The 12,433-nt window shown below is 41.0% G+C and overlaps 1 protein-coding gene across 1 annotated transcript in view; it reads right to left on the bottom strand.

The window, feature by feature from the left end:
- Positions 1–12,433, bottom strand: part of eci2 (enoyl-CoA delta isomerase 2) — a 154,973-nt gene that overhangs the window by 72,029 nt on the left and 70,511 nt on the right. Inside the window, exon 2 of the mRNA XM_041185124.1 lies at positions 1,531–1,687. Within this exon, the coding sequence (XP_041041058.1) occupies positions 1,531–1,687 (157 nt within the window). The remainder of the gene's footprint in view (positions 1–1,530; positions 1,688–12,433) is intronic.

The raw sequence follows: 12,433 nt of genomic DNA, 5'->3' as shown, positions 1-12,433 counted from the left end.
TATCAAGATAGCCACTTCGAGCAGGAGGCCCTGGATCTGCAGAGGCGCCATATGCCAAGGTCCAGTGGTGTCAGTGAGGCTGGGGAGCCACGTCCAAGTATTTATGCCCAACAATGAGATCAGCATTGTTCTCCCAACAGCCATAGCACTGCTGAATGTTAATTGATTTAATTTTGCAACATGGCTTGACCATTGGTCATGGAAGGACGAGTGCATAATGATCCACTGTCCTTGTTCTTCCTTTCTGCATCATCAAAGCAGGGCCGGGAGGAGGAGCAGTAGAGGCTCCCTCTCACACCTGAGGGGCCTGAAGTCTCACCAGTGTCATACCATTTCTGTGAGGCAGGCATCAGCACAGATACTAGCACCTCAGTGGGAATTTGAACATCAGCTAGTGTTGCGAGGCACAGTGGTGAGGGCACTTCACAGTCGCTGGAGGAGCTGGCATAGAGAGTGCCAATGGCGCCAGCAGTCGGAGGACTGCAGGGGACCAGGCACATGCCTGATGATGTGCCTCTGGAGTCATCTGCAACGCAGCAGGTACAGGAAATGTGGCCGGGTGTGCGGGAGCATCTGGGGAGATACATGAGGCTATGCTTGGCTTTGTCTCCATGGTGGAGGACTCTACAAGGACAATTGCCGAAGCAATGAGCCACATGTCCGAGTGCCATGCGTCCTCCAAGGAGAGAGTGGTGACTCTCGTGGAGAGCCTCCTCCAGGAGACCTGTCAGGGCTTCCTAAGGATGCGCACTGATCAGCAAGCCCTTAGATCGGCATTGATCTCAGCTGGTCAGTGCCAGTGTGGGAGATGGTTTGGGCATCAACTTTCCCAGCTCGGTGCCCATCCATCCACAGGTGAGCAGGGAGGTCCAAAGCGACCTCACGTCGACGCAGCAAGCAGTACGTCAACTTTGCTCTTCTCCGCTGATGCTGCCAGACCTTAGTTTTTCCAGGTATTTCTGTTTTTGTTCCTCTTTCTCATTCCAGTGAATGTCAAAATCTGTAAGCCTTTGGTCAATACAATCTTCAATTTTACTAAGAAAAAATTATATTTTCCATTTTTTTTTGTCTGCTCTCCCTTAAGAGTGTTTACTGCTTGCTGTAAATGAGAAAGAGGGCTCACTAATTTCCTAGAATTTGGAACTGCTAGCACTGAGATAGGAACTGGGTGCAGCAGACTCTTAGGGGTTTTTAAATTGAAGTGAAAATACCAGGATGGGTGATCCACTCAAACTGTAATTTTTAAATTAATGGAAAACCCCACCAAAAATAATTATTACATACTCGGCTGATTCAGCCCCTTACCTATCCTGCTCAGAAACCTGGAGAACCCTACTTGTTTCTTCCAGGTTCATTTCCTCTAAAATATGTGAATCCGCCAGTTGCATCAGTTCTTTAGAATACAAAGGTAAATCTAGGTGATTAATGCAACAACCGTTCATCTAACCTCAGATGAAAGTGCTGAGTTTTCTTAAACAATGGGTTCTTCCCCTGACCATCACTTTCATCTTCCATTTTAAATGCATTTACCTGTTTAAACAGTGCATATATCTGCAATTTTACTTCATTTCCTGGGTCATCCTTTAAAGTCTTCAACATATCCTTTGCTTTCTCAAATTCAGCTTCTGTTGCAGCCATGACAACTCCAGTTAAATGCAGTTTAACTGCTGGTAAATTCTGAACCAGTCTGCAAAATTAAACAAACCAAAATTGAGTTTTTAAAAAATTTTTTGGATAGTCGAACAGCATCATTTTCAAAAGCTTCAATGGAGTAAACCTTTGAACATGAGTGATGATAAATGCCACCAACAACAGCTTCTCAAGTCAATTATTTATTTCGCAATGGGTCAATACCAATAATACCTGAAATTCAAGTGTAATACTGAACATTTCAAACATTTTGTGAGCTAGCACCAGAAACTAAATGACCATGAAAATAGTGAAATGAAAGAGCATGGAAGTTGCCTTTGTGAAAACCCAACTAGTTTGCTAATATATTTTAGGGATGGGAACTTGCTAACCCTACCTGGTCTGGCCTACATGATGTCAGTCCCATACTGTATGAATAACTATGTCCTATTTCCTCTAAAGCGGTCTAGCAAGCCACTCATTTGTACAAACAGGGAATTGTGAATAAGTAGGCCATGCCAGCGGCACCCATTTCCAAAGAATACGAATATAAGTATAAAAATTCAAAGAATTATTTTTAAAATAATTGCAGCAGCCTTATGGCATCTCTCAATATTGAGACGCTCTCTTTACCCTCTCTGTTCACAGCAAAGTGCAAATTTTCATTGGCAGATCTGCAGCACCAATACCCAAAATTTACACTTGCGTCTGCTATGAACAATATTCACCATGCAATCATGTTTACTCTGACAGATTATCATTCAGGCTAAAACCAGTAACTGAATTCATTTGTTATTTTTAATTGCAGAGAAGGGAAAAATATACAGCAAATAATTAGTAAATTCAATACTGGTTTTATACAATATTTGAGACTACTTCAAAAATAATAATTTCAAGTATCCATGGAACCCAAGAACATCCACAGTGGCCAATACATTGCTGCAAGTTTTACATGCGTCCAATGTTTCAAAGAAGGAAAGAATTTCTGATTCAATTAAAATATAATGCTGTTCCTATGGAATGTCATTTGGATTATAGCTCCCAGAAAAATATATATGTATTTAGGTCTAACACAAAATATTGACCTATCTAAACGTTCATATGAAAAAAAGTCATGGGATTTTACAATTTGAAACAAAATGGGTTCAGCTGTTGTATTACCAAGATATTAATCACACAACTCCATAACATTTTACGTAAAGCTTTAAAAAAATACATCTTTATCTTAGTAAATGTTGTACACTTTGCTGTTCATTTGTCAACAGCATGATGGTACTCTTGATTAATGATGTTCTTGTCACAGAATTTAGATTTAGCAGCAATATAGTCTAGTTTTGACATCATGTTTAAATGAACCATTTATGAATTAATTTTATAAACCACCTTGCTTTTATAAACATGCAATAATTACTTGTGTTATCTAAAATAGCAGATGCTGAGTGGGAAGCACTTCCAGAATTGTTGATCTGCATTCCTAAATACTTTAATTTAAGGTAAGTTCACTTTCCATGTTGATATACTATAAAATCTCTTCAAAATGATCTAACTTTCATCAAATAATGTATTTTAAAATTATTCTTTTCAGATTTTTAAAAAAGATTATTGAAATCAGTAAGTCACGAATTAGGGAGAGATAAGGACCCTGCAATACATACCTTTAAAATGCAAAGTTCATCATTCATGCTCCAATTATCAATTTTAAAATTTTCATGCAGCAAAGCTTTGCATGAGGATGACTCATTACAATGCATACTAACACCAATATCCTACGATCTGGCAAAAATCCAACTCTCAATCTAGAAACTATTAAATAAGATCTGCAATTTACTTGCCTCATTCATGTGCTGAGAACACTGCTGTAATATGTGTAAAAGACTTTAGGTGGATCTCAACTGTCAGCCACTTCCCATTATTCATTGGGGATCCTTTTCAATGTGATAAGTAAAAAGGTGGACTGGAGACTGAAAAACCAACCTATTTCATTTGAGCAGCCCATTGGATTTTTCCATTATGTTTCTTTAATGCCAGTAATAATCCACTTAAAATAGGCACCAATTGCAAAACCCATCTAGGTTTTAATATTTCCTTTTGGGAATTTATAATTTTCAAAATTGTTGCCATTTCTATTCTGGGCATTATCAATTTGTAAGCATTGTGCTATTAATTCCTAAACTTATTGGTTCAAATTTTATGGTAATAGTAACAGGTGAGGCTAGCAATGCTCACCATTATTATGGGTCAAATGGGCAGCAACTTCTGCCATTTGCACGTGCACATTTAATGCAGAATTCCAGACACTGCTGTCAGAGATATCCTGCTTTTCCTTGCCAATAGACTCGGCATTGAAATGACTGCGACAACATGTATTTTCCCACTAGTTTCTCACTAAAAAGGGCTTAAAAGAGAGTTGGGCCTGGTGCAATTTTTAAATTTATTCTTTTATGGGATGCGATCATTGTTGGCAAGGCTAGCATTTGTTGCCAATCCCTAATTGCCCTTGAACTGAGTGGCTTGCCACACCATTTCAGAGGGCAGTTAAGAGGCAACCACATTGCTGAGTCACATGTCTGTCAGACCAGGTAGGATGGCAGGTTTCCTTCCCTAAAGAATATTAGTGAACCAGATGGGTTTTTCCAACAACTGACAGTGGTTGTATTGTCACCATTACTGAGGCTAGCTTTTTATTTATTAATTGAATTTAAATTCCACCAGCTGCTGTGGTGGGATTTGAACCTTTGTCCCCAGAATATTAGCTTGGGCCTACTGGATTAATAGTCCAGTGACATTACCATTACACCACTGTCTACCCCCATTTAGGAGTATCTGAGCTTTTAATGGCATGATAAGTGATAATTACAGCTGAACAACCTCTTTGGCAGTGAAAAATTAATTTTGTAAGTATGGAATCTTATTCTCACAGAAGAAAATTAGCATTGGCATTTTGAAGAAGTTTACTTTTTCTGGCTGTCTCTTAAATCTCTTGCCTAATTCCCGATCTTTATTTTGCTGTCTATATGTCCTTTAAATCTAATTTGTCTTTTCTGCTTCATACTTCCTGGTTTGGACTGTGTTCCAATGAGGTTCTTCAATTTAATTGGTTAAAAAGCCTTTCTGTTGCTTGTCCTGTTCACACACATCACACAATCCCTGCAGAGGGTGTCACACTGAAAAAGATGCCGAATTGGAGGAAATCGCCACTGAGAATCCCACAATAACTGTAGGCAACTGCCAGCAGCAAAGTGGATGGCATATGCTGTTCCTTCATCATTGACAATTAAATCCAGGCCAATAACTTAGATTATTATTAGCTACAGAACAAATTAAACATGTCTGAGAAAAGCTGCAAGAGAAAAGTAAAATACTTCCTTCCTCTTGTCTCAAATTGGTTAGGTTTATTCACTTATTTTTATTTGTAAACATGATTTAGAGTAACCTATGTTCTCTTTTTCCAAATAGACTAGTTTTAGTAATAAGGGATGCTTACAGTTCTTATTAATAGACACTTCTCAGTTTATGTGTCTTGATAACTAACAGGCATTGTTCAAAAAAAAATTCTAAGCTCCATTTTAAAATACAGGAGGACAAAGACTGTTGCAAGTTAATGAACCTGGTTGTAGATTGGGCATGTGGGTAAAGTATCTCTCATTACAGACAGCTTTCCTTCTTGCATTTGCTGCATTTAAAAAATATTATTTTCTCATAGCATCACAATTCCCTGATAAGCAACTGACTTCCAGATTTTGGGTGAAGTTGGATTTTAAGCCAGTTAGCAAGGTACACGCAAAAGTGGTTCAGGTAGGTTAGTTCTCCTTTGCTTGGTGATTTCTTAAATGTTTGGTTGATATTGGAAACTGAAATTGAAGAATTCATTGTTTTGTTTTGGCTTGGTGCACTTTTGTTTAACTCAGTCCCAAGAAATCCACATCATTGCCAAATCAGAATAAACGTTGCAAGGACAGTACAGTTTGGTTTTAAACTGAAAGGTTGGTGGGTCAAGCTTAGCCAAATTCAAACAAACACATACTTGCTCAATAATGTATACGACAGCCAGTTAGTTTTGAATGTAGCTGACAGCTATTTAAATCTAGAAACAATATCAAATGTTTTCAGAGATACTTATTGGCCTAAAGCTGCACAATAAATGAATTAAAATGAGCCGAGTTTAGCAGAAATAAGATGCTCAGTTGTTTGGGTTCTTCAGGAAAAAGCTAGCTAACTCCTGCAGATAGAAAAGCATAAGCTACATATATATATATATATATTATCTGCAAAAAGAAAGAGAGATTGGCTTATAAACAGTGACTTTTTACGGTTTTTCATTCAAGAAGTCTGATAGTATAAAAGCTACCGTAAATATAGCTATTTGTTTTCTTGTACATCATTTGTTCATTAAATTCACTTTATAATTAAAAATTCAAGACGAGATTTGATGTTATGCTCTACAACTTTTCAGGGACAGAAGAAAATTCCTGTGGAGCCATACGATAGATGCAGTAGTTAAAGTAAATTGACCAAGGTTTTCCATTTGCTGCCCTTGGCTCACTGCCAAAAACATGCCTAGCTGTTAGGGCCAATGAATAGGTTCTCAATACTTTGTGAAGCCAAGACTAGCCTATGAGCATAAACTAAAAATACCATAGAAAACTATCTGGAGAAAGAGTAACAAACATCCAAAACGCAACGGGAATTTCCATGTGTGGGGAAAACTTTGATCCAGTGTGATGCTGTGCAACAGTATAACTACATTCTGTTCTCCTGAACTGTCTCTGTGTCTTCTCTCCATTACATTCTTAAAGACATCACCGACATTCTCTTTTATATCCTATACAAAAGTGTTAACTCCTGATGATGTGTTATCACAAGCCCTGGTTCCTCTTTAGCAAATCATTCAAGCGTCATGTGATGACTGGGAATGAGTGCTGATGAGCTGTTCACCATGACAGCGTAAAAGCTAAGCCCAATCCTCTCTCTTTACCCAATGTCCACTGCTGGCCCCTTTCCAGCAGGCATCACTAGATAACATTCAGGCATAGAAACTCTAGCTATTTATAGTCTACATAGTTCAGGGGCACTGTGATTTCTTCTATCAGCCTAGCTGAGATCAGCTTAAAACAAGCAAAGACTGGGACGTTACAGGCTTTCAAACTCATTTAGGACACTGTCTTTACAAGTTGAACCATTGTGGGAAACTTGGACCAAGGTGCAAATAGATCTTGAAATTGTAAAAAGAATTACATTCAAGTACTTCAATATACTGATGTTTGGAAAATTGCTACTTGTATTAATATACAAAGCTACCTATAGGGTCTAAAGGATAGAATGAATTGGGAACAATGCATTTAGCTAAATAAGTTACAGTTCCTATGCCTTATTAAATTTCTGCATGTAGATTTTTTTCTTTTCTGTCTCTGAACAGTTGAGAGACTGTTTTTCAGTATTAGCAAAACTAAAAGCACACAATCTTCTACAAAGTATTGGCTTCAGATTAACATTTGGTGCTGGTTGAAGAGTGCATTACAGAACAAAGAGTGAGTCAAGCTCAAAATTACACTACTCCTGTGTTGCCTTTCCATTTGAAAACCACCATGAAATCTCTGACATGCATGCATGATATTGATTACACAGAGTACAGGTCAACACAAACACAGTGTAGACTACTGGAAAAATCTGGTCATCAAGGAACAGGAATAATGCTCAAATTTGTAGTGTGTTGTAGATATGAAACGTAAGACTTTTGGGAAAGCCTCATCAAAACCAAGAGCTTTCAATTGTTGGATGGTGGTGCTACCCAAACTGCCATGTACTAACTTCATCTAAACAGCAATTTATATTGAAGCTGGTCAATAATAAGTGCTCATATAACTTTAGTAAACATTTTGCTTTCCTTATTAATTATTCATAAAATTAATTTACCAGAATCCTAATAATCTTCTAACTTCATGATTGCCTTTGACTCCAGTTGTTTAATTAATAATCCTGAAACTGGGCTCCTGTCTATTAGATGTATTCGAGTCATTCTTGTCGATATAAGAGGCACCACCTTCTTCAGGTAGCATCCTCGATTATTCTAGGGTTGCCAAGCCATGGATTTTGACGTGGCTTTACTACAGGGCCTGCCTCTTTGCCCTGTCCTATCCTTAGCTAGATAGGGGATTGAATCCCGCACTGTTGGTGTTATTCTGAATAGTGTTAGCTGTCTAGCCAACTGAGCTAACCAGTCCCCAACAAAGGCACCCACAGCAAAAAGATTAAAAATCTATTTGGCCTTGAAATTATGCCATGAGATCCTTCAAATGCTCAACACGTTGATCTGAAATTTCTTTATCTTCTCTATCACCATCATGAACCTAGTTTAAAAAAAAACACCTCTGTTAAAATCACAGAAATAAATTGAGATGAAGACAAATCAATTTGATCACTAATACTTTATGATATAGTTTAAAAGCCTTTGATTCTACTACAATGCAAAGGAGGACAATATGATCCAAATAGGAATTAACATCGTCATTGGACTAGCAATCCAGAAACCCAGGCTAATGCTCTGGAGACGAGGGTTCAAATCGCACCACGGCAGCTGGTGGAATTTAAATTCAGTTAATAAAGCTAGAATTTTAAAAAGCTAGTCTCAATAATGGTGACCACAAAACTATTGTCAATTGTTGTAAAAATCCATCTGGTTCACTAATGTCCCTTAGGGAAGGAAATCTGCTGCCCTTATCTGGTCTCGTCTACATGTGATTCCAGATCCACATCAATGTGGTTGACTCTTAACTGCCCTCTGAAATGGCCTAGCAAGCTGCTACCAGGTCTAAAAGGAATGAAACCTGATGGACAACCCAGCATCGACCTTGGACGCATTGATTGGAAATGACAATGGCAAACCCAGCCCTGTTGACCTGTAAAGGCCTGAGGTGACTTGTGCCAAAATCGAGAGAGCTGTCCCAATCAAGCAACAACCTGACACAGTCATACTCACAAAATCAAACATTACAGACAATGTCCCAGACACCACCATCATCATAAAACAAAAACAGAATTACCTGGAAAAACTCAGCAGGTCTGGCAGCATCGGCAGAGAAGAAAAGAGTTGACGTTTCAAGTCCTCATGACCCTTCGACAGAACTTCTTGAAGTTCTGTCGAAGGGTCATGAGGACTCGAAACGTCAACTCTTTTCTTCTCCGCCGATGCTGCCAGACCTGCTGAGTTTTTCCAGGTAATTCTGTTTTTGTTTTGGATTTCCAGCATCCGCAGTTTTTTTGTTTTTACCACCATCATCACCCCTGGATATGTCCTGTCCAGAAGGACAGACCCACCAAAGGGTGGTGGCACAGTGGTATACAGTCAGGTGGGAGTTGCCCTGGGAGTCATGAAGTCTCATGGCATCAGGTTAAACATGGGCAAGGAAACCTCCTGCTGATTACAACGTATTGTGCCCACACCCCCCTCAGCTAGTGAGTTAGTACTCCTCCATGTTGAGCATCATTTGGAAGAAGCACTGAGGGTAGCAAGGGCGCAGAATGTACTCTGAGTGGGAGACTTCAATGTCCATTATTGAGAGGCTTGTTAGCACCACTACTGACCAAACTTTTTTTTTTAAATGCATTTATGGGATTTGGACATCACTGGCTAGGCCAGCATTTATTGCCCATTCCTAATTGCCCTTGAGAAGGTGGTGGTGAGTTGCCTTCTTGAGCCACTGCAGTGTTGTGGGTGCACCCACCGTGCTGTTAGGGGCTGTCGGAGATACATCTGTCCATGACGATATTGGAAGGAGTGACCACCACACAGTTTTATGGAGACAAAGTCCCATCTTCACATTGAGGATACCGTCCATGGTGTTGTGTGGCACTACCGCTGTCCTAAATAGGATAGATTTCAAACAGATCTAGTAACTCAAAACTGGGAATCCATGTGGCACTGTGAGCCATTAGCAGCAGCAGAATGGTATTCATTCACAATTTGTAACTTTGTGGCCTGGTGTATCCCCCGCTCTACTATGATCATCAAGCTGGTGGTTCAACCCTGGTTCAATGAAGAGTACAGGAGGGCATGCCAGGAGCAGTACCAGACATACCCAAGTATAAGGTGTCAACCTGGTGAAGCTACAATACAGGTCTACTTGCATGCCAAACAGTGGAAGCAGCATGCGATAGAACTTGGAGATCCCACGACCAACAGATCAGATCTAAGCTACCTGCCACATCCAGTTATGAATGGTAGGGGGGAATTAAATAACTAACAAGAGGAGGAGGCTCCACCAATATCCTCATCCTCAAGAATAGGACGTTCCAGCACATCAGTGGAAAAGACGAGGCTGAAGCATTAGCAACCATCTTCAGCCAGAAGTGCCGGGGGGATGATCCCAGCCTCCTCCTGAGGTCCCCAATGTCACAGATGCTAGTCTTCAGCCAATTTGATTTGCTCCACATGATATCAAAAAACAGCTGAAGGCTGTTTACTGCAAAGGCTATGAGTCCTGACAACATTTGTGTTGGTCCGAGTTGAGTGCAATGCCTGACTTGGCGGCTGCAACGAAGGGCGGTGCGTCCCGTAACGCATCGAAACAGTTGCTGATTAAAGTCACCAAGAAGCCACCTAGGAAGCAGAGAAAATTTCACAAGCAGAGCTATTCCATTTACGTGTACAGGGTGCTGACCCAGGTCCACCCTTCCACCAGGATCTCGTCCAAGGCCATGAGTGTTATGAATTCCTTCGTTATCGACATTTTCAAGCGCATCGCCTCCGAGGTGTCGCACCTCATTCACTACAACAAGCGCCGCACCATCTCGGTCCGGGAGATCCAGAGTGCCGTCCGCCTCATGCTGCCAGGGGAATTGGCCAAACACGTCGTCTCCGAAGGCACCAAAGAGGTCACCAAGTACACCAACTCCATTTAGATCGACAATTCTGAAGATTATATAAAAAAAAAATAACATTCCGGCAATAGTATTGAAGACTTGTGGTCCAGAACTAGCCGAAACTCTAGTTAAGCTGTTCCAGCAAAGCTACAACACTGGCATCTACCTGGCAATGTGGAAAATTGCCCAGGTATGTCCTGTCCACAAAAAGCAGGACAAGTTCAACTTGACTAATTACCACCCCATCAGTCTACTCTCGGTCATCAGCCAAGTGATGGAAGATGTTGTTGACCGTGCTATCAAGCAGCATTTATTCATTAATAACCTGCTCACTGATGCTTAGTGTGGGCTCCGACAGGGCCACTCAGCTCCTGACCTCATTTAATTCAAACATGGACAAAAGAACTGAACTCAAGGTGAGGTGTGAGTAACTGCCCTTAACATCAATGCAGCATTTGAATGAGTGTGACATCAAGGACTCCTAGCAAAACTTAAGCCAATGGGAATTAGGGGAAAAATTCTCCACTTGTTGGAGCCATACCTAACACAAAGGAAGATGGTTGTGATTGTTGGAGGTCAATCAGCTCAGTCCAAGGACATTACTTAAGGAGTTTCTCAGGATAGTGTCCTAGGCCCAACCACCTTCAGCTGCTTCATCAATGACCTGCCCTCCCTCATAAGGTCAGAAGTGGGGATGTTCGTGGATGATTGCATAACATTAAGCACCATTCACAACTCCATGTTTGGACCAAATGAGGTCAGGAGCTGAGTGGCCCTGGCGAAACCCAAACAGGTTTGAGGTGCTCAGTGACTATGTGGTTGAAAATGAGGTCTGCAAGGTGGTTGAACAGGCTGGCCACGGCACCATGGTACAGAAAGCCGATCGAGCAGGTGGAAGCTAACAGGAATGTAGTGGTAGGAGGGGACAGTATGGTGAGGGGGTTGACACTGTTCTCTGCAGCAAAGAGGGAAAGTCCAGAATGCTCTGTTGCCTGCCCGGTGCCAGGATTTGGGACATCTGCTCAGGGCTGGAAAGGAACTTGCAGTGGGAGGGGGAGGATCCAGTTATCATGGTCCATGTAGGTACCAACGACATAGGCAGGACAAGTAAGGAGGTTCTGCATAGCCTGTATTAGAAGCTAGGTTCCAAATTAAGGAGCAGAACCTGAAAGGTAATAATCTCTGGATTATTTCCTGAGCCATGTGCAAATTGGCATAGGGGAATTAAGATTAGAGAGATGAATGCATGGCTCAAAGGCTGGTGTGAGAAAAGTGGGTTCCGGTTTGTGGGGCACTGGCACCAGTACTGGGCAAAGTGAGGGCTGTATTGTTGGGACAGTCTAAACCAGAACCATGCTGGGAAGAGTGTTCTTGTGAATCGCATAACTAGAAAAGTAGAGAGGCCTTTAAACTAAACTGGAGGGGTGGGGGGGTGGTGTTGGCAGCAGGGACGAAGCTTGGGTAGCTGTGGCAAATCAATGGGTAGATTCAAGGCAGGAGACCATAATAATGATATGGGAAATGAGGCTCATAGGACAGTAGGAAGGGGCAGAGAGGTAAAACCTAAAAATACACCAATAGTCAAGACTAGATGTTACAAAGGTAACAAAAAGACAAAACTAAAAGCTCTGTATCTGAATGCATGAATATTCATAACAAAGTAAATTAATTGATAGCATGCATTGAAGTAAATAATTATGATCTGATAGCCATTACAGAGACGTGGCTGCAGGATGACAAGGATTGGGCCTGAATGTTGAGGGATATATGAAGTTCAAGAAGAATAGGAATCTAGGTAAAGGTGGAGGGTAGCACTGTTGATCAGGGATGGCATTGGTGCAATAGTTAGAGATGACCTTGGTTCAGGAGATCAGGGTGTAGAATCTGTTTGGGTGGAGATGAGGAATAGTAGGAGAAAGAAGTCACTGGGTCTACAGGCCCCCTG

The sequence above is a fragment of the Carcharodon carcharias genome, chromosome 3 (assembly GCF_017639515.1).
Source record: "Carcharodon carcharias isolate sCarCar2 chromosome 3, sCarCar2.pri, whole genome shotgun sequence".
Taxonomy (NCBI): Eukaryota; Metazoa; Chordata; class Chondrichthyes; order Lamniformes; family Lamnidae; genus Carcharodon; species Carcharodon carcharias.
This window is presented reverse-complemented; position numbering and strand designations above follow the sequence as displayed.